The sequence below is a fragment of the Gasterosteus aculeatus genome, chromosome 4, assembly GCF_964276395.1.
Source record: "Gasterosteus aculeatus chromosome 4, fGasAcu3.hap1.1, whole genome shotgun sequence".
NCBI classification, from domain to species: Eukaryota; Metazoa; Chordata; class Actinopteri; order Perciformes; family Gasterosteidae; genus Gasterosteus; species Gasterosteus aculeatus.
Window position 1 is genome coordinate 19,245,666 of NC_135691.1, and position 20,753 is coordinate 19,266,418.

The window sequence follows — 20,753 nt, forward strand, 5'->3', positions numbered from 1 at the left end:
AAGGCCTCTAGGATTAAAGATAGGATGGCATCACTAAATGTGGAGCCTCTAAACAAGCTGATGATGATTTATTTTACTTGTGTCTCGTTAGTTCCTACCAGCCTATAGTGTCCATATGGACTATGTCCAGTAATTTATTTTCTCAGACCTAGTAATAATATACATATATATATGTATATATATATATATCATTTATTCACATATTTAATAGACTTCCATAATACGAATGATGCTAATTATTATTAATATCAAATATTAGCAATGTTCATAAAACTGTCCATATTCAAGAGCAGCCTCCCTTTGGATGTCAAAGGTCAAGGTCACTGTGACCTCATGTTAGCCCCATTCTGGTAAATGTGTTATGCCTTTAACGTTGCATACCTGACATCCACCTGCTTTCAAGGGTGAACTGATTTGAAAACATTACAAATCCTAATAGTTAATAACAGTTTTGCAGGTAGGTTATACATTTACATTTTTCCAGCTATGTGAATAACGTGCCTGAGTGCATAAAAAAGTATCAAGATACAGCGGTTAAACGTCTGCCCATTACAATATTTCACATATTTCTTTTGGATTTTGTCACTCCTTTCTACAATTAGAAGCACATTAATCAGAGTTGTATAAGCGGGGCAGCGGTTCAATGTGCATTCCCATTGTTTTCAGATGGATTCGAAAAAAAGCCGAAGCTCTATTTTGATAATCACATTAATATGAGCTTTTACGGGCCTATTCAATTATTTGATCAATGGTCGTACCTGTTATTTCATCGGTACGACTGTTTGTGTAATTATACCATTTTTGGGGAAGTTAATATGTAACTTTCGATACACGCGTTTACACAAACAAGCGCATACGAGTTTGCGCCCATTGTCGGTGGATTTGTGCCGTCGTGACGTCACGCGGTCTGTGCCGTGACCCGCCTGGATCCGCTGCAGCGAAGAGGCGACGCGCCGGAAAGCTACAGGATAGCAAGAGACGAGCTGCCATCAAAACACAACTTCGGGACCGCGGTCCGCGTCCCCTCTGTCCGCAGATCGTACCGGGGGAAGGTGATACGTGCCTGCTGAGGAGGTTTTAAGGGACGGAGGACGTGCAAACACTTGTTTTATGCGAGCAAAGACAGCATTTTGGCCTTGACAGCTCGGCTAACGTTAGGCCGCGGTAGCGTTAGCCGCGAGCTCTTCTATTGACGAGCAAAGCAAAACAAGGTAAGGAGGCGCAAACTCATCGCAATAATACACCGGCGACGTGCGCAGACGTCCTGGTGCGGCCTGCGGATCGGTCGGGGACCGGTTACTCCTAACTTAGCTGTTACACGCGAAGTGCGATATCCATGTTTGCTAGCCGCCTGCTAACGTCAACTGTCTCGAGCTCGCTCACTAAACTTAATGCTAGCTAGCCTCTGCTGTGCTATCTGCTAGTGGGCGGTCGCCTCTTTTTTAAGGACAATGCGGTGGTTTTGTTCATTTTTACGAAGCAAAAATGTGCGACGCTACGCGACCAAGTGCACCACGCGAGCGGGCGCGACGGCTCGCGGGCTGAGCGAGCGGCGGGCGCGTGGACGTTAAGCCGCGGAGTGTGTGCGGCAGGAGACGCGCCGCCCGCTCAGGAAGTAAACACGAGCCCGTGTGGCGGAGAAGCTGCGCGGGGTCTCGGCTCGGGGAGGCGGCTATGCGATGTGTGTCGTGCTGGCGTTTACCCAACGACACGGGGGGGGGGGGAGTGGGGGGCCTCTTCTGTTCCCCGCGCTGGATGGATCTCGGACTCTTCTCCATCCTGACCCCATGTACGTGCTTGTTTCGTAGGAATGAGTGATGACCTCTGTGGTGGTGTCAGATGGTGGAGGGAACATAGTGGAGTATGTCACCGTGGTGGAGGAGCTCCAGCAGGTAAGCCTCCTTTCAGCGCACACAGCCCGGTGTGGTGACCAAAGGTCCGCACGTGGTTTTGTTGTTTGTACTCATCCAGGTGATAATGCATAACAACACGTGACAGCATTCTAAATAGGAAATGGGCAACTGCTGAATGGAAAATGGCAAACAAATGAATGAGAGTACCTTTAAGACAAGTGTTTTTTAGGTGTAAAGTTTATATTATTGGTTATTTTTATTTTATAGAAGCGATGATTATAGTGGCAAAGGAGTTGTTGCTTTAATTTGTTATTATGAAAGACATTTCGTTTGTGCAATATAATGGTCATATAGTCATGAAACCATGGGCCTTTTCTCGCTCTTACAATATGACTCTTAACAAATACAGATTATGGCTGTTTGTAGTGCAATAGCAGCTAGAAACACACCAGAGGTTTGTCTTCTGTTCGATAAAAACAATCAAGGAACTTGTTGTCCTGCAGTGGCTTTTGTATATTGTTCCATTTTGATATTAAACTTCAATAGCAAGACATTGACACACATGTGCAGTATTTATTTTGTATATACAATTGGGACAGCATCAGTGCAATACAATAATCATCCTAGTACTGCTGTTGATTAAAAGTGATAATCATTTTCCCAAATGCCGCGTCCAAATGAGAGGGTTCAAGCCATTAGTTTTACTTGTTTGAACAATTTTTCCCTCATATAATACAGTACATTCTGGTGAAACAAATGCCCCTCTGTAAGACGGATTGAATTTCTATAAACAGCCTAGTAGGACTTTAGTCTTTTTCTCCATGAGGGCAATTACACACACTAACCCCACAGGACAGAAAGGATCCCTTATTCAAATTCAGTAGTCACTCCAAGCCAAGAGGGTGACCCACACACAACGTTTAAGGGCAAACCCATAGGCCGACATTTGTAGCGGTTTGGTCCGAGAAAAGCTCCTGGTGGACACGGACGGTGTTACTGAGACACACAGACTTTACCTGACCTCATTAAAAGAAATCTCCCTTTTCTCCCATCTTCCCATCGGCTAGTGTGAGCAGCCGCACACTGAGGAGGAGGAGGAGGAAGAGGAAGTGGTAGAGCAGGAAATTGAGGCAGTGATCGTGGAGGGCGAGGAGGAGGTGGAGGAAGATGTGGAGGAGGAGGAGGAGGAGGAGGAGGAGGAGGGTGTGTTGCTGCAGGAGGAGGGCTGTCCCGCGGTGATCGTGGAGGAAGTGGCCAGCGCCCAGGTGGAGGAGTGCTACTCGGCACAGGTCGTGGTCTACGACGATGAGATGTACCTGATGCAGGACGTGGCCGACGAGCAGGAGGTGGTGACGGAGGTGGCTGAGACCGGTATGGAGTCCTCTGACTTTTATCACAGTAAAACTTATTATTAGGTATTTGGTGGTGGAAAAGAATTTTGTCAGGGAGGTTTTTTCTTCACTAAGTGAGATTCATTTGGCGAAGGATGTTCTGTAACTCCACTTCCGTTCAGAGCACACTTTGATTTTCCATCCCTCTCCAGTTATTAGTCAGAGCCCCCCCTGTTGTGGCGGTACCACATGGAAGAGCGAGAGTGAATACGAATTGTAAGAAAGACAGAATGATTTTCTCTCTTCTAGTATTCTATATCCTACAAGTACTAATCTCCCCCCTAACCATTGGGGTATGTATTTCTAGGTTATATATTATCAGGATTACACACAATGCTGAAAAAGCTTTGAGATAAAACTTTCTGGAGTTGACTATTATTTGCACTTCTCACAGCCTTCTGTAAAATAACACAGAAGTAAATGGACCCACATGAACCACAAATTTCACAAGGGCTGAGGACCGATGTCTTTAGATTTATACATGTAACTGCATTCAAGCTGATTTAAATATAGAAATAGATCACAGGTGAAATTGGATCCTGTAGTTTTCACGTCGAACACTAAAACCAGCTCACTGCAGCTGGAGGCAAATATCCAGCTGCTCAAACTTTAAAAGACCAAATTAGTCCAGAAGTCTGACTGGTAATGAGGTAATTACCCATGTGTGGGGTCCCCCTCAGACTGGCGGTTGACGTGCTCTCATCCGTGAATCTGCTTGTCGCACCTGTTGTGTGTGGCGGCAGCAGGCTGCCCTCTGCTGGCAACACGCATTCACGTCAAAAACACCAACTTTATTCAAGTTGCTCAACATTTTTTTTTTTACTAGTTTACATGTGAACACATCTTGAGAATTGACCTTCTACCAATCGTCATTTTTACACAGCAGAACCTGAACGCATCACAATGTAACTGACCTGTGTTGGTTAGCTGTTAGCGGTGCTGCTAACGTTACCATCTCTCATGTTAATGTAATCACAGACTGGTTTTTCACATTGTAACATGATCCGATACTTCATAAAATGAATGATATCCTCATGACATATTTTGTATTTTACTGAATATCAGCAGATAACAATCGTCAGAAAAACAATTGTGACGGTCAACTTAAAATATGTAACCAATCCGCGGACGAGCAGCGAGGGGGGAACCGTGCAGACACAATCCAAAGTGAAGGTTTTAGCAGCATAGCTGTGTTTACTGTTGTGAATATAACCAGAAAACAAGTCTTAGAGGAGACCTGTATGCCGACTGTCCTCAGTTAGCATGTGTTAGCATCGACCTGTCTCTGCTCCCCTTCTCAGTGGAGATGTCCAGTCATGACATGGTGTGTTTCGACAAAACCTTCGAAGCAGCCGAGGCTCTCCTCCACATGGAGTCTCCTGGAGGACTGCACCATGAACGCAACACAGGTGAACGCACGTCAGGGCTTCCTGCTGGGCCGAGGGATGTGGGCGTGGCCACCAGTCAGCCCCTTTTATTCAGAGTGTGTGTGTGTGTGTGTGTGTGTGTGTGTGTGTGTGTGTGTGTGTGTGTGTGTGTGTGTGTGTGTGTGTGTGTGTGTGTGCGCGCGCAGATACAGACACTGTTGTCTGACACACACACTAGTTAGTGCGTCAGTCCCTTCCTGCGAGGAGCTGGTTTGTGGCCTCGGGGCTCTAGTTCCCTTAATGATTCACACAAGCACACATCGGGTCCCCTGTGTCTTTCCCTCCACGATCCATCAGAAAGCGGAACAATGTGTGTGTTTTGTTTGACCCCGCCAGCAGAGGACGTGATGATGGAGACGGTGGTGGAGGTATCTACAGAGTGCGGCCCCATCGAGGAGGAGTCCTTCCCCATCCCTCCCGACTGTGAACCCGCCGTGAAGAGGAAGAGAGGAGGTCGGTCTCACTGTAACACCTCTGATTTCACACCAGACGTGTGCTGGAGGCTACAGAGCTTAGTTAAATGAAAGCCGCCCCATGCCTTCAGCACTCCACGCTTACATGCCTCCATACCTCCAGGTGCTTCACACTAGGGAAGTGCAACAGATGTGTCAGTGAATATGTGCGGTATAGGTATTAAGCATTGGCATGAGATAACGATTTTGTGTGTATAGGGCCACATTGACCCGCTGTGTGTGTGTGTGTCAGGTGGACGCAAGCCCAAGACGAGCCAGCCGGCCTCCAACGGCTCCTTTGACCTGGGCATCAAGAAGAGGCCGAGAGAGAGCAAAGGTTGGTCCCAGCTCTGAACTGCTCAGCGAAGCACACACACATTCACTTTTTGTATTTCTATTCTATGTTTAGGATTGATTGTTGCACTGTGCAGTGTTGAGAGCAGTGTTCTTACATGTATTGATTTCTAAGGAGGAGGTTGAACATTTCTAAGGAGTGAGCTAATCTGTGTCCAGAATGTAGATTCATATTCTGTGTCTCTTCTAAAAGCTTCCAGCTCTTATGTCGTTGTGCTTTGGTTCCCTCAAGGCAACACCACGTATCTGTGGGAGTTCCTGCTGGAGCTGCTGCAGGACAAGAACACCTGCCCCCGGTACATCAAGTGGATGCAGAGGGAGAAGGGCATCTTCAAGCTGGTCGACTCCAAGGCTGTGTCCAAGCTGTGGGGGAAGCACAAGAACAAGCCCGACATGAACTACGAGACCATGGGCCGAGCCCTGAGGTCAGCGACCCCACCACCCCCCTAACAATCCTTTTTACTAGTGCACAGCCTGTGCTGTTTGAAGACACGCCGCTCATGTTATGTGTGTGTGCGCAGGTATTACTACCAGCGCGGCATTCTGGCCAAAGTGGAGGGGCAGCGGCTGGCCTACCAGTTCAAAGAGATGCCCCAGAACATCCGGGTGATCGACGACGACGACGGAGAGGAGGTGGAGGACAGCGAGGGCGTGGTCTCTGGCACGCTACCGACCAAGCAGCATGCCGCCGGCCTGGGCACCCACTCTCCCACCCAGCCTCAGCCGACCTACGTCACAGTCATCCCCGGCAACGCTGGCAGCAGGTCTCTGTCCTGTTTGTCGCCACACACACACACACACACACACACACACACACACACACAAATACACACACGCGTATGTATGTGTGTGTGTGTGTGTGTGTGTGTGTGTGTGTGTGTGTACAACGCGTTAATCTATGCAATTATTGATGCCGAGATCACCGGCGATAAAATGTTTTAGTGCGTTGACCCGACACAAAATTGCTGCGTGCTGCAGTCAGTCAGATCGGAGAGACAAAGGGCTTTTTGCATCGGAAGTAAAGCAAACCGCGGCGCGACATACAGCACAGAACTGTGCAGAGAAATTCCTCCATGTGTCAAACAGAAAGGGGGGTGAGTGACAAACGGACCACTTAAAGCACCGCTATGCTAAGCTAGCTGCTAGGCTACTTCCATCCCAACATCTAACGTTACCCTGCGCGGCACACCGTGTGCAGAGGACCGCCACGGTGTCCCTATAAGACCGTGGTTTGTAAACGTCCTGCTAAATGTGGGGAGATTGTTGGCGCGTCAAACACAGTCGTGGAATGAGGGAGAGTTGAGAGCAAAGTGCACGAGGACAGAAGGAAGAGTCTCCAGTTCAACATTTTCCACCTGGTGGAATTCTGCCTGCAAGATGATCAAATGTGTGAGGTTGTGTGTTTAAAATACAATCAAGTGTGTAAAACGCACTTTTCTAAAGTGATTACTCATTAACTATTTAATTATAAGATTAAGTCTTTAGAAAAAAACACTTTAATAGAGATTAAATCTTGATTAATGCATTTAAAAATGTGAGATACAATTTTATAATTAAAAAATGAATAATTATTTCGTTTAATCTTTTGACAGCACATTATATATATATATATATATATATATATATAATGTGCCGCCCCTGCTGTGTAATAAGTATTCCTCCCTTTGCAGGCCCCTCCGAGCCATGCCAGTGGTCATGACCAACTCTCTGGGTCAGATGACCTTGAACTCCTCCTCAATCCTCACTACAGCGACGGGGGTCCCGGTGACGTTAGGCAATGCCTCTGCCGGTGCTCCTCCTAAACTGGTCATCCAGGCTCTGCCCACCATGCTGCCCGCCGGCTCCAAAGCGGGAGAGAAGATCACGATCATCACCATCCCGGCCAGCCAGCTCGCCACGTTAATGCAGGCCAACACGTCGGGCCAGATCCCGCAGTTCTTCCAGCCCAAGCAGGCCGGCGGCTCCCCCACCTTTCAGCTGACAGCAAGCCGGCCCACACAGCACCTCATCCTGGCCAAGCCGGCGGCGGTGGCCCAGCAACTACCACAGCACCCTGTACGGCTAACCGTCCCGCAACTCGCCCCACCCAAAACCCCCACCCAGGCCTCCATAACCCCCAGTGGTCAAGCAGCACAGTCGGAGGCAGCAGCAGCAGTGGAGGCTCCACCAGCAGAAAGCACCTCTTCCTGAGTCCTGTGGGGTCTTCCGGGTGGGGTACAGGAAGTGACGGACACATTACCCCCACCTTCTACACACACACACACACACACACTCACATAGCAGAGTTGCTTGCTCATTGGCACAGACACTAGTAGCCTGACGTTGGTCTCCATGGAGACGCCTGCTTGTTACCACGGAGTTGCTGAAGCCCCACAAAGGATTAAAAGGGACAAAGACCTTGAGCTCAGGAGACATGGGCGGCCTTAGATTGTAAATGAAAAACTCGTTTTTGTAATCAAACGTAATATAAATGCCTGACAAGACTTGTAAACAGAAATGTAAAAAAGCTTTTTTTGATACTCGGCATCAGTACAGACGTTTGAATCCATGTCTTTGTTTCATTCAGTTTTTTACAGTTCATAAAAAGGGAGAGAAAAGATGTCTGTCCAGAGTAAAGTGCTAAATGATGTGCTCTACACCCGAAGGATAATATACTATTTTTTTCCTTTTACTATCATTGTATTGAAGTAGATTTTACTGAAATATGTATTATAAAAAAAAAGATAAATGTGAATGGAGTCTTTTTTTTTGTCATTTAAAAAAATGTGTGGAGTTTTTCTGAAGTGCTGAAAAAGGCGCCGTCATCCCGGATTCTGTGCTTGATCCTCAACCTCAGCAGCTGAGTACGTGGAGGCTACGACGTACGAAGACTTTTAAGTATGCCATGATTCTTTAGACATACGGGATACTTTATGACATTAAGAAATGGAATTATGATTAGCTTTTACTTTTTGATAACTTTTAGGATATGCTATAATATGACATGTAATGTCATATTATAGTATAACTATGAAAAACTAAACTGACATCAAAAACTTGCTGACACATTTGAGTAGGCCCTTATGTAATCCCGTATTATACATTTTCTCAGTCATACTATGACGTCTTTGTAGACGTAATATAGTACCACCTTTTTCAAAATATGAGTTCATGATTGGACATACCGTAAGACTTTGAAAAATGTTTTGGTATAACAATAACTTTATGGTGTGGTGGTTATCACTGTCGCCTCACAGCAAGAAGGTCCTGGGTTCGACCCAGCAGCCTTTCTGTGTGGAGTCTGCATGTTCTCCCCGTGTCTGCGTGGGTTCTCTGCCTTCCTCCCACAGTCCAAAGACATGCACTGGGGACCAGGTTAATTGGGGACTTTAAATTGCCCGTAGGTGTGTGTCTCTGTGTAGCCCCGCGATTGGCTGGCAACCAATCCAGGCTGTACTCCGTCTCACGCCCAAAGTTGGCTGGGATGGACTCCAGCCCCCCTGTGACACTGTGTGCAGGATAAGTGGTTTGCAGATGGATGGATGTATGTCAATAAGTATTTTATAAGTAAAGTTCAGCATTATTATGGCTTTAAACAAAAGTCTATATCTATATTCAAAGACTTTATAGTATTTTTTCTGCTCAAATTCCTTTTAATATCTTAAACGTAGACTGACATTCTTAGAAGCATCATTTAGAAAATGAAATGAAAGTATTTTATTGTTGAGTCATGTTATTTTGCAGTTATGAAAGTACGTTTAGCTATACAAATAAAATGTTAATAATTACTTATAGAGCAGGCTGAGTGGAAAACATGTCTGAGCTGACGATCAATAACAAGGATTCCTCATCAGTGAAGGTTAGTACATCTCAATAACATGTATTTATATATAAAATGCAAAATCAATCTCAACACTGAGATGAATTGTTTATTATTTATTAACAGAAAGTGAAGAGAATAATGTAATAAATTAACATAATGAGTTGTTTGCAATGGTCAAAGTGAAGCTGCCATTTCATAAGAGACTCCTTCTCCTCTGAACAAGTCCCAGTTATTATAGTTTCATCAGAAGTGATCTTATTTAATAGCACCACTAAAGAGTGCTTTTTGTCTCATGATTGAAAATCATTCACAAACCAATCCAATCGTTTTCCCGCCTACAGCCCTCTCACTCAGTGCTTCTATTGGTTCAGCGCTGCTGTGATGATGCCTACATCAACCTATGGGGCTGCTCCCTGAAGCTGACGTCACACAGCAGCGACAGATGGTCGGAGGGGTAGTGGTAGGAGGGGAGGCGGTCTGGGCCGATCTGCTCCTCCGTGGGGATGTCTAGCAGGCGCTGCACGCTCAGAGCCTCGTGGCTGTACCAGATGTAGTCCAGAGTGCTGCAGCTCTCTCCGGAGGGGCGGATCTTCCATGACGTGTAAGCGGGCTCCGTCTCTCCATTGGCGCTCAGCAGCTTGTACGCAGAGTTCAGGCCGAGAGCAGACGAGCTGAACCGCCGGTAGACGTCCTCCGAGGGCTCCGCGTTGAAGTCTCCGCAAACCACCAGAGGGACGGCACCCAGCGGCGCCTCGTCATGACGGCTGCTGCCGCATTGGAAAGTTATGCCACGCAGACTCTGCAGCAAGTTAGCGCCCTGCGCACTCCGGAGCTTCTCCCAACCGCTACGAGCTTTCAGGTGGGTGACGGCCACACACAGCCTCCGGCCCGTTTCTTGGCACTTGAGCGTCTGGACGATGGCCACCTGGTTGGTGGGCAGCATCATGGCCGACAGCCGCAGGTGAGCGGTGGCCTGGAGGGAGAAGCGCGAGCGGCGGTAGAACAGAGCGCAGCCGTCAGGGCCGTTATTCTGCTCTACATCCAGACAGGGAGACCACGGCTTGGCCAAGAAGCTGCCTTGATAGCCGAGGCTGGCCATGATTGGCTGAAAGGTGTCGTGGTAGTGGTCCACTTCCTGCAGGCACAGAATGTCCGGGCGGTAGGTGAGGATCTCCTCCAGGATCAAGTACTTCCTCTCCTGCCAGTTGAGAGCGTCCAGTGGACAGCGGACAAAACTGTCCTTACCCTCCCCAAGAGCTGGAAACCAAGAGACATACATCGTTATGCTTCATCCATCAGGGGACTACGACCCGCTGTACATATACAGTAAAGACTTACGGACGGCAGAGTAAGTAACCCCTACAAGTTCCACATTTAAACAGGAAACGTCCGTCCTTACCAACGTTAGTCGGTGCTTTCACCAAAGAGCTCTACCTTGTGCGAGTATATTCCACTGCATGATCCGAATGGGTGGGTTGGGCTTGTGGTGGCAATGCGCCACACCACTGGGAAGCACCAGAGCCCGATGCGGCCTGGCTGGACGCCCCCGCAGGGCCTCTTCACACTCTCTGAGCAGCTGGTCCGGGTCGCACTCGACCACATCCTGTTCTGGGCTCTCCTCTTGGTCCGGCTCAGTCTGGTCCAAGGACGCGCTCTTCAGGGACTGGGCAAGCGTACCAAACAACCTGCTGCCGCTGGCACCCATTGGACAAACTGATGAGGTGAGACAAGGAAGACATGTGAGGGGTCACTGAAGGTGCGGCAACAACAGGCAGCATCATCTACTGAATAATACCCAGCCAAGAGGGGTTGGATCAGCACAACCCTGTAGGTGTGTTAGCATGTGAATGAAAGAAGGATTGTGGGTAATGCACGTAGTCCTGCTGTAATACAAGCACAGTGTGCTTCCTTTTTACAAGTGCTTCAGATTTTGAGCGCCACTCTCTAATAAAAAGAAGGTATGACTATGATTCATGGGTAAAAAACAAAAACAAACTTCTCTAAATGCTGCTTTGCTTCTTCAGTGTGTTATTTTCATATTGTGTAATTACCCAGAACTCATTAAGCGAGGGGAAGGAAATGGGATTGATCGGATGACGGGAAGGTCTCTGGTGTCAAAACACCAAACAGTCACTAAAAAAAACAAAAAAGAAACCTTTACTCTACTGTGCTCAGCGATGAGGAAGATGAGCAGCACGAGCTGTACTAACAGAGGGCACATCTTCACTGCCAACGTAAACAAAGACATCCAAAGGGGACAAAGTTTATGTTGCTTTGGCAGTCACAGAACAAGTTCATAGTCCAGCTAATTCAGAAAGCCAGAAAAAGAACTGACAGTCAACAGACCGGGCTCTCCTAGTCACATGACCTGTGTACAACATTGAGGGACGCAGCTGGGTCAGACGAACAGGACGTGCGTATGACAGGCAAAGCTGTGCAGGCAAATAGATTTTCTGAACATATATTTGTAAAATATAACCGACTACATTACAGGTTTCAAAAACACATATTGACATTGTGTATCACTTAATATTATCATTTCTTATTTTATTTTGGGCAGGAGGAGGGGCGACGCCCCATTGCCCTCTATTGGCCAGCCGCCACTGCATATCAAGTGTGCTTAGATGAGTATTATGACGAGGACGAATACGTGATAAGCGATTGACGACCACCTTAAACCCGTGTGAAAGGGTCTGTTGAAAGGGTCTAATGCTTTCAGTCAGTCACTGAGGAATAGTAGAGGTTTGAGACCCAGGCCAGTTTACATTGCTTATCTCTGGTCCCCATAAGGATACAATGAACCAGCTTCTTATTGGAATCCGACAGAAAAACTCCATCAAAGAAAAGGATATTCTAATATCTTATTCCAATTATTACCAATACAAAAATCAGCTAAGATTCTGTGCAGGTTGGGATCTTTTTCTTTCAAGTTATATTCAATTTTAATTTTCTGTACTATTGTTATTGTTTGCAAGACAATAAGTTTGTAACTTATTTTCAAACTATACATCAGCAGACCATTTTCTGTAACCACTATAATGAGTTTGGTACTAAAATCCTGAATATCGCAAAGTACACAGTACATTTTACCGGATATAAAACAGACTGTGAAAAGTGTCCCAATATTTTTTTTTTTCAATTCAAATTTTTGCTTAGTCTCTGATCACAACTTGACAGCTAAAATGTACAATTGGTGTCTTTTTGGAGTTGCAGGTAGCAACAGTGTTCAGCACCATCCGAAGAGCTCTCTGGTCCAGCAAGTACAACTCCAACATCCACATGAACAGAGCACAAGTAAGGAAACTCACGTTTGGTCAATTATTTCTTTGTTTGCGACAATCTCATAGCGTTGCAAAGCCTGATTATTTCCCTTTCGGCCATCGGCCTGCTATGACGGCCCTTCACCGTCAGGCCTGTTTGCGGTCAGCCAAACGTGCGCTGGAACCTGAACATGTGGAGGAACGTTATGTTCAGTCACGAGTCCAGATTCTGCCAGTTGGATCGCGGGGTCAAAGCGTGGAGAAGACGCAGAGAACGCGGATTGCTGCACCGATGGAGGAGCATCTTTGGTGGAGCCAGTGTGATGGAAAAACAACAAAGTCAATAAAACTTATATTTTTGGAAAATGTAAATGAGATGAAGATGTTAGTTTGTACAGAGTCATCTCCTCATCCTCAGAAACACACAACAACCTCTCGCTACGGCCTCATTGAATACGCACAGACAATCGGCTCAGCTCCACTCGAACACCAGCAACTTAACTAAGCACCGTCTCTTTGTGCTCCGTCACCTGGTGCAAACAATGCAATGTTTTACCGGCTCAAACGAGGCGGAGCTGGTACCATCCTGGTCATGTGCACACACATGGAAGTGCACGTGCGCCGCGTTGGACACTGAATGGTCCGTGTGTCCTTCGTGGTCCGCGCTAACATTTGTTCCTTAAGTGGAACGACATGACATCTCACATGACGGTTACGCCGTTTGGTTTAGCATTTCTTTCTACTGGATAAATAGTATTTTTACTCGGAGTAGACATTAAAAAAAAACAAGAAACATTTCAACCAAAACGCTAAAATAGACTTTGAAAAGAGACTAGGCTCTGTTCTATATATTTTTTTTATTATTTCACTAGTACAAACAGTAACATACAACCCCAACAGATACTTCTTGAATAAACCAAAGCAGATGAAGGACACGGACACAGAGAGAGAGAAGTATACACACAGAGAGAGAAGTATACATACACCGTTTTCAATGTAGTTGTCCCCCTAACGTCGTCCTCTCCGTCCGCCCTTGCTCTCTTTCCTGGACGCAGCTGTGGAAGCACAGTGTCACTCTCACGAGACCGTCCCAGTGACTGCTGCCGTGGCAGCCAGATATAGAGAGGGACTCAGTCATGAACTGGCCCATTCAAGAACGCTCTCCCCACTTCAACGGAACGAAAGGAATGGTTAATCGCATCCCAGAGCGCTGAGTTTTCTTGCCTGCACCTCGTCCCAACTCAAACCTCAGTGAGTCCTTGACGCCACCATCCTGTGTAGGTGATGGCCTCAAAGGCGCTACGTCACACCGGCCAACGATGAATTGCTACAATCTTTTTGCATGTTCATTCCACATTCATCACCACCAGGAAAGAAGGCGGCTAGTGCCCTGAAAAGAGTCTAGATTGAAAGCACAGTAAACAAACTACTTATTCTACAAAAAAGGAAATTGACTAATTGTGTCTTTTCTAGTCTTCGCTTAGACCGCTCGTACTGCTTGAACACTAGGTTGTCATCATTCACGCACAATGAGGACAGGACACAGTGCCACCTGCCCAATATGTTACTTTCTTACCAGTACGGGAGCAATTTGGAGTTAAGTGACTTGCCCAAGACATGGACCTTAGAGCCGATCGTCTCTCCTTTAGTACCGTACGTCCATCTTCTTCCTCTGTTGCGTGAAGCACCATTAAAACACTTCCCTGAGCTTCACGGTCACCATCTCTGTATCGGTTTATTTTTCTACCTCCCCAACACTGCGGGCACCTTCAAAGACAAAAGGGCCGACAACGCATACAGATGTTGTTAGCCTGACTGACTGACAAGTCTAACAACTGCCAAAAGCAATATAGTGAGACAAATGAGGAGGGAGGAAAGACATTTATATTGATCTACTGTTCATTAAGTTAAAATTAGACATTGAGGCAGTGCATCCAGTAAATCCCCTTAAGGGTCAACACTGTTCAGTCAATACTGCTCTAAAAAATACCAGGGCAAAAGTCTTAAGAGGACATTATTTTGACTAAAATGAATATTTGTAATCCTCACAGTGTGTAGTCCCACAGTCTCAGTTGAAGGCTTGCGTTAAATCCATGCTGGGATACTTAACAGAGGTTCAAATGGGATGAGCAGGAACAGCTTACCGGGCTAAAAAGCAAACTGTGTCCAGCTTCAGGACAGAGTAAGACATCTTTAGAATAATAAACCAGACAGTACTGGATGGTGCTGGTTACCAAGAAGGATCAAATTCCAGGGTATCGTCTGCTCTGCTGTGCAAAGACGTGTCACCCAATTACCAGAGTGTCCTACAGGGTGGAAAAGCAATGAAGGGTTGATTTGTGTATGTATACACATTGTTGGGTACTGGATTGGTCTTTCCCGTAGACCCGCCCTGAGCCCAGAATGATCCCAATTCATTTGAGAACGAAGGAACCTGTTGGAACTTCTAGCACCTATTGATGATATTCATGTGTTCACACAAGAACTCATCGCTTTCCTCAGTTATTTCCCGATAGAAGTCGATGGGGAAGCGGAGGTTGGAAATGCACGGCTTGACCACTATGTAAACTTTGCATTAAAGCCTGAGGGTTTCAGTTCAAACATCCGGTCACGTCGGCCTTCAGATCACCTCCAAGTTTTGGTTTCTGTGCTGCTGTGTCAACACTGCCAATCAAATTCAAAGTATTTCCCTTTTAAGTTGAAGATAATGGGCCTGATGGATTGATGCACACATATAGTATGCACTACTTTGATCCATGCCTGACCCCAAAGCCCATTAGAAATGGAGGCTGGTAAAGACCTGCATGTTAGATTAAGAGTTTAGCCTCTTGAGAGAAAGACAGAATTACAGAGTATTACAGAGGCTCAGTGTATAAGGCGTCATTTTGCTGCTGACCCAGGCCACGTGAGGATGATTGTGCAGGTTTGTGACCTCACCACAGTGATGAACGCAGAGCCCTGACCCATTTCCATGTCACAATAACTTAAATAGACAACCCTTCAACCTGGTTGTCAAACCACGGTTCCTGACTGGATCTCATTTCGCCAGCACACGTTTTTAAAGGGCAATATTTCTGCAGAACACAGGCTTCCTTAAGACAGTCATGTGACACCAGGTGTCAGTTTTGGCATCTGTTTTCAGCCAGCATTAATGAGCCACTACGAGCACAGTCCTGCTTGTAAAGGTGGTCTCTGGCAACAGTTCATGAAACAGCTGGTTTCCACACGTCTTTACTACAAATCAACTTCCCTCTGGTTAAGAGACAAACTCTGGGGCAACAGAGCTCCAGACTGTGGCACAAAATTGACCTTTTCTGAGAGGGGACCATCACACTGCTCAAGTTTCTTGTGGTCGCATTTGTGCGAGGGCGTGGTGACCGAGCACGGAGACATCAGACACTTTCTCTCCCATCTCGTCTCCGAAGAATCCTCCGGGCCACTGGACTGGAAGTGAACAGGGCGCCTGATCGGGTGTTCTCGTTAGGGAAATGAAACCAGGCATAGAGCGGACAGACAGACAGGGCGTCCCCCCTTCTTTGGTCATACAATGGGTCCTTTTGGTCTTAGATGAGGCCATGTCTTCAGTGGCTTTAGTTTAGTTATTGTCTTTAATGCTTTCTTCATGCTGAATGATTCATTTCAAAAATAGTGGCGTGTAAATACAAGACTGAAGGAGATTATTTTGTGTGCTTTGAGAAGAAACCAGTTTTACAGAGCGATCAAACAGTAGCCAATACATCAACAAGAATTTCCTTGGTTCCGGACAGCCCTGGTGACAAATATTTCGAGGAGTTGCTTGAGACCAAACACATAATTAAGAGAAACACACAGACAACTCCAGAAGGTTGTTCTGTAGGAAAAAGGTGCACTATATTAAATAAGTCAATAGAACAATATCAAACCATTCCATTTCTACGACTGCTCATCTAATCTCTCTTCATTGAGGGAAGTAATGCCTATGCAATGTGAAATAGTGGTTCACACCAGGCCAAAGATGCACATTGACAGCAGGTGGTGCTCCTCCTCTCCGCACAGTCATTTTACTTAAGACGTGCAGTGTCACGGTTAGCAGCACTTGAAGGGAAACAGATTACCAAACAAAGGGAACCGGTTAAGAACATCAAGAACATCCTGTAGCTCAGTTTCAGAGGAGGAATAAATAGTAGTGGGAGTTAAGCACGTTGGCTGAAGAAAAGCCGATTACAGGTGTATGTTTAATTTGAGGCCCTGATCGGTGTGTATTAGAGCTGAAACATTTAGTCAATTTCGTCAAACAGAAAATTAAACAGTATACAATTTGATGAGGTTTTAATAAGGGCTGCAACAACGAATCGATAAAAATTGATTATTAAAAGTGTTGGCAACGAATTATCGATTCGCACCGGCACCGGCAGTTGTTGTGAGTCACATGACGCAGGCAGAGCCGTCTGTTCGAGTTAAAGTGTGCGAGCATTTCACACTAAATAAACTAAAAAAGTGTCAATGGCAAAATATGCAAAGTCAACGTAAAATGGCACAGGATCACCACGTTGCTGCGTTTTGACGTGAGGAACGTAAGGAGCCTCCAGCATGCAACAAGCTAGCGTTAGCTCGCTAATAACAGCAGTAAATCAGTTAGCAAGACTAAGACGCATTTTTATTCACTCGCCTTTTTTGGACCATTTTACTTTTCAATCTGTTGTCTTGTATATATTTTGTGCTTTGTCCCATTTCGGTTAGAGTTGACAAATATATTTGTATGTGTTGTACTTTTTAATACGGTCATATACAGTAGTCGCACATGTACTGGGGGTTATACGGTACTTGACACACAGTGATCCATGAAACCAGTGATTCTCAACGGGTGGGTCGCGGACCTATTTTTAATGGGTCGCGGGCCTTTGCCTGGGAAAATAAAAATTACAATTAACAGCTGGCGGTTTGGTTTTTTCATTAAACTTGTTTTTGTGTTGGCATACGTATTCTGTCTCCATACTATCTCAGGTTAAAACTGCACCATAATAAATGAGAAGTTGAGAATGTTCCTCGATTTGGGTCGGGGATTGTCATTAAGGGGTGATGGTGGGTCCCGGAGCCAGACCAGTTGAGAACCACTGCATTGAACCATCACAGCGAACTAAGAAGCCTCTAATGCATTTATTTACAAAAGACATTTTAAATGAATCGCATAGCACTTGGCTTTTTTTTTAAGCTGTACTTCGATATGGTGTATACATTTGAAGTGAACATGGGTGTGCGTTTGTGAGTGTGAGAGTTTGAGTGTGTGCGCGTCTGAGTGTAGTATAGTCTTGACTTTAAAACAAATCCTGTTAAATCTTCTGATTTGTGGTGAATTTGCAGTCGTGTTTTAGAATAAATGGTTGAAAATTGATGCTTTCTAATGCTGTTTTTTATCCGATTTATCGATTAATCAAAGACATCGACCGATTAATCGATTATCAAAATAATCGTTAGTTGCAGCCGTAGTTTTATTTGAGGGGCCATAAATCTCAAATCTGAACACCTGCAGTTTTCATTTCTATCATAGCAAATTTAATGTGAGTACTTAATACTGTTAGTTCTACATATCTTTATATATATATATATATATATAAGATATGTGAAACTCATTGAGTTATTGAGATTTATTTCAAAAAGCAGCTTGTCACTTAAAAGAAAATTAATTAATTATCATTAAATAAGGCAATTTACAACTTGCTGAGATGAGAGGCATTATAAGTACAGTGCTACAATTTTGTTAGTCTTTTCAGTCCAGGTTGGGCCGAGAGTTCAAAAGTTCTACCTCAAAAGTATCACTGTCAAATAAGTTTCCCCAACGAAGCAACGCAAAATATTGTCGAAGCATTATGTCAACGAAGAGGAGTTAATAACAAAAAAGAAAATGATATTCCAAAGTGTATTTGCCAAAAGTATGACGTCAATGATGGAGGAGTAGGTTTGTGCCAGAACGACAGTATCGTTCGGTAAGTGAATACCGGAAGCAGTACTGAGGAGTACAATACCTGGTGCTGCCGCAGAGATGGGTGCCCCGTCCGATCCCAGATGGAGACAGGTCCCTTTGACTCCCCTTCCTCCTCCCAACACAACGGAGTGGCAGCGCCGCGTCTCCGTCGGGCCCGAGGCTGCCGCCGCGGGAAACGCTCCCCGGCCGGAGGACACACGCAGCTGGCTGAGAAGAGCCGAACAGCGGCGAGCTGGATTCATTCCTTACTGTAGTAGCGTCAAGTGTAAGTGTGACTGTTAGCTGCCGGCGCTGTGCTGACGTCCTTTCACCTCTAAAGAAAACGAGACATGTCGGAAACCAAACGCTAGCCACAGTTCCTCTTCCACCCGCGTGTTTTTGCCTCCGTGCGATGGGAAGTGACAGAAAGCCGGTACCGGCGAAAGTTACATAAATTTCCTCGTGAGTCACGGAACTCCAGCAATTGAGGGTTGGGCAAAAAATGGGCTAGTCCATTACGCTTTGCCAATGGCATGAAAATGCGTTAGAACTCACTACATACTACCAGAAGAAAAATAGCCTCGTAGAAAATCCACATGACTGTTTCGTTTATTTTGTAAATGGAATTTTAAGTCTAAGATTTAAAACGCTACGTACGTGGTCCCCCTCTTGCCGGAAGTGGCTTGATCCGCACTCACTTTATTGCCCAAGAGGCAGGAATCTGAAAGAAAGGGGCGTTAATGTTCCATAAACAGGCCAATCGGCGTTCAGAAACTTTGTTCGACAGGAATGACGGCTCTGACGTCAGCAGTACGCACGCAGAGTGTTCTTTTCAAATGATGTCAAGCTGAAAACTAGTCCTGACAATCCAACAGCTAGACTAGATCCACTTGTTAAACTATCAATATTTTCTATTTATACAAAGGTTCTGTGTGTGGGAATGGTCATCTTTAAGGCTCTGTGATCAAGGTCTTGATTTGACTGATTATTGTAATGAAAATGGAAGTGGTCATTATTTAATTCCTGATATAGATGACTATAGAAAATATAATGTATCTACTTCCCTTCATTATATTTTTTTTACTTCTACAGTTTGTGGGAAAAGTACTTTTGGAAGGTCAGACCACGTTTCCCAATTGTGAACACAACTCAACAGAGATGAAATCCAGCCGATCCAAAGACCAGGTTTGTAACCAATTAGATGTAGAGATACCATGGTGACTGGGTCTGCCCCCTTACTGTCAAAAAGAAAAAACTACAAGCGAGCAGAAAACAGCCTTGCGAGCGAAGAGGTTCAAGTTCTCACGACTTTTGCTTGCAAATGTTTGATTTGCGTGTGCAGGAACCTGATTTGATTTCTCGGATTTTGATATTGATTTGCCTTCGGAATCCAAGGCCTTTTCTGTTAGTTATTCATTAACTCGAGCGACAAAACACTGGTGAGGTTCGCTTCCAAGGTATATGTACAGAATGCGTACATAACTTCATCATCATTTTCAAGACATGCAAAGGAAAAAAGGCGAGCAGCGACAACAACAATCACCCTGAAGATGAAGCATAGATGCTCCATATTACCTTTCCTATTGTGGTAGTTTTTCCATTGTAATTTGATCTGATTTACCCTTTTTTGGCAGAATAGACTGGTAATTACAATTTTGTATTTTGAGATGTGACGGATCTTTTTAATACATCTCATGGCCTGTAAAATAATTTCTCATATTAATTATGTAACAATTATCAAATAGTACTTGTGCAGTTACACTGCTCTGAGCTCATTTATGTGCTCCATGTAACTATAATATGATTTTAACCCACTGTTATCTGCGCAACATGCTTCAAAGGTCTCCCGAGGCATATGTTTTTTTGTAATATAAATATATGTATTTATTCAAGTTTTCTAACCTACAATCACTTACTGTAATGTTTTTTTTTAATCTTTGCATACAGAATCAATCTGCATGTGCACCATGGGAAAAAACAACCTATATTTATTCTGGAAATTGATACAAAGCTTTGATTTGCAATAATGAACATATTTTGTGATGGAGCGTTACCCTAAAGGTCACTGTCAGTTGTTGTTTCACAAAATAGTACACCGCATAAACATCGAGGCTTCTCAATACATTATGTTGTTCTTGTTGTTGAGATTATCACACCAACTTTAAATACTGCTAGAAAGTTGAATCTATAATGATACATTACCAAAGTTATTACGCTGTTGAGAAACACATACACACACACACACACAAATTTCTTGTACAACCACAAATATT

The 20,753-nt window shown here is 45.0% G+C and overlaps 2 protein-coding genes and 1 long non-coding RNA gene across 5 annotated transcripts; 2 read left to right on the forward strand and 1 right to left on the reverse strand.

Moving 5' to 3' along the window:
* The first annotated feature begins 724 nt into the window (after nucleotides 1-724).
* elf2a (E74-like factor 2a (ets domain transcription factor)) lies at nucleotides 725-8,211 on the forward strand. Of its 2 annotated transcripts, none has more exons than XM_040174166.2 (9): nucleotides 725-1,211; nucleotides 1,809-1,892; nucleotides 2,921-3,224; nucleotides 4,546-4,653; nucleotides 5,008-5,124; nucleotides 5,377-5,460; nucleotides 5,710-5,902; nucleotides 5,999-6,241; nucleotides 7,148-8,211. In XM_040174166.2, the coding sequence occupies exons 2-9, from the start codon at nucleotides 1,818-1,820 to the stop codon at nucleotides 7,665-7,667; spliced, it is 1,644 nt and encodes a 547-aa protein (XP_040030100.2). In that variant the 5' UTR covers nucleotides 725-1,211; nucleotides 1,809-1,817; the 3' UTR covers nucleotides 7,668-8,211. The 2 variants fall into 2 exon arrangements, with proteins under 2 accessions (XP_040030100.2, XP_040030101.2); XM_040174167.2 differs by having other exon boundaries at nucleotides 5,011-5,124.
* Nucleotides 8,212-9,149: 938 nt separating this feature from the next.
* nocta (nocturnin a) lies at nucleotides 9,150-19,730 on the reverse strand. 2 transcript variants are annotated; one of them, XM_040174616.2, is made up of 3 exons: nucleotides 18,542-19,730; nucleotides 10,714-10,992; nucleotides 9,150-10,536 (listed from the first exon to the last, which is right to left on the reverse strand). In XM_040174616.2, the coding sequence occupies exons 1-3, from the start codon at nucleotides 18,741-18,743 to the stop codon at nucleotides 9,668-9,670; spliced, it is 1,350 nt and encodes a 449-aa protein (XP_040030550.2). In that variant the 5' UTR covers nucleotides 18,744-19,730; the 3' UTR covers nucleotides 9,150-9,667. The 2 variants fall into 2 exon arrangements, with proteins under 2 accessions (XP_040030550.2, XP_040030552.1); XM_040174618.2 differs by lacking the exon at nucleotides 18,542-19,730 and adding an exon at nucleotides 13,524-14,307.
* Nucleotides 9,707-13,332, forward strand: LOC120817934 (uncharacterized). The gene is made up of 3 exons (XR_005712051.2): nucleotides 9,707-10,627; nucleotides 12,493-12,573; nucleotides 12,691-13,332. It is a non-coding gene; the product is annotated as an uncharacterized LOC120817934 (long non-coding RNA).
* Nucleotides 19,731-20,753: the final 1,023 nt, after the last annotated feature.

What these genes read in the sequence shown, in the direction of transcription:
- nocta (XM_040174616.2), bottom strand. Translation starts at nt 18,743, where the DNA reads ATGAATCCAGCTCGCCGCTGTTCGGCTCTTCTCAGCCAGCTGCGTGTG. An exon ending in CATCTCTGCGGCAGCACCAG is followed by an intron (nt 10,993 to 18,541) that starts GTATTGTACTCC and finishes TCACCTCATCAG; the next exon opens with TTTGTCCAATGGGTGCCAGC. An exon ending in GTGGAATATACTCGCACAAG is followed by an intron (nt 10,537 to 10,713) that starts GTAGAGCTCTTT and finishes CTTGGTTTCCAG; the next exon opens with CTCTTGGGGAGGGTAAGGAC.
- elf2a (XM_040174166.2), top strand. Translation starts at nt 1,818, where the DNA reads ATGACCTCTGTGGTGGTGTCAGATGGTGGAGGGAACATAGTGGAGTAT. An exon ending in TGGTGGAGGAGCTCCAGCAG is followed by an intron (nt 1,893 to 2,920) that starts GTAAGCCTCCTT and finishes CCCATCGGCTAG; the next exon opens with TGTGAGCAGCCGCACACTGA. An exon ending in CCCGGCAACGCTGGCAGCAG is followed by an intron (nt 6,242 to 7,147) that starts GTCTCTGTCCTG and finishes CTCCCTTTGCAG; the next exon opens with GCCCCTCCGAGCCATGCCAG.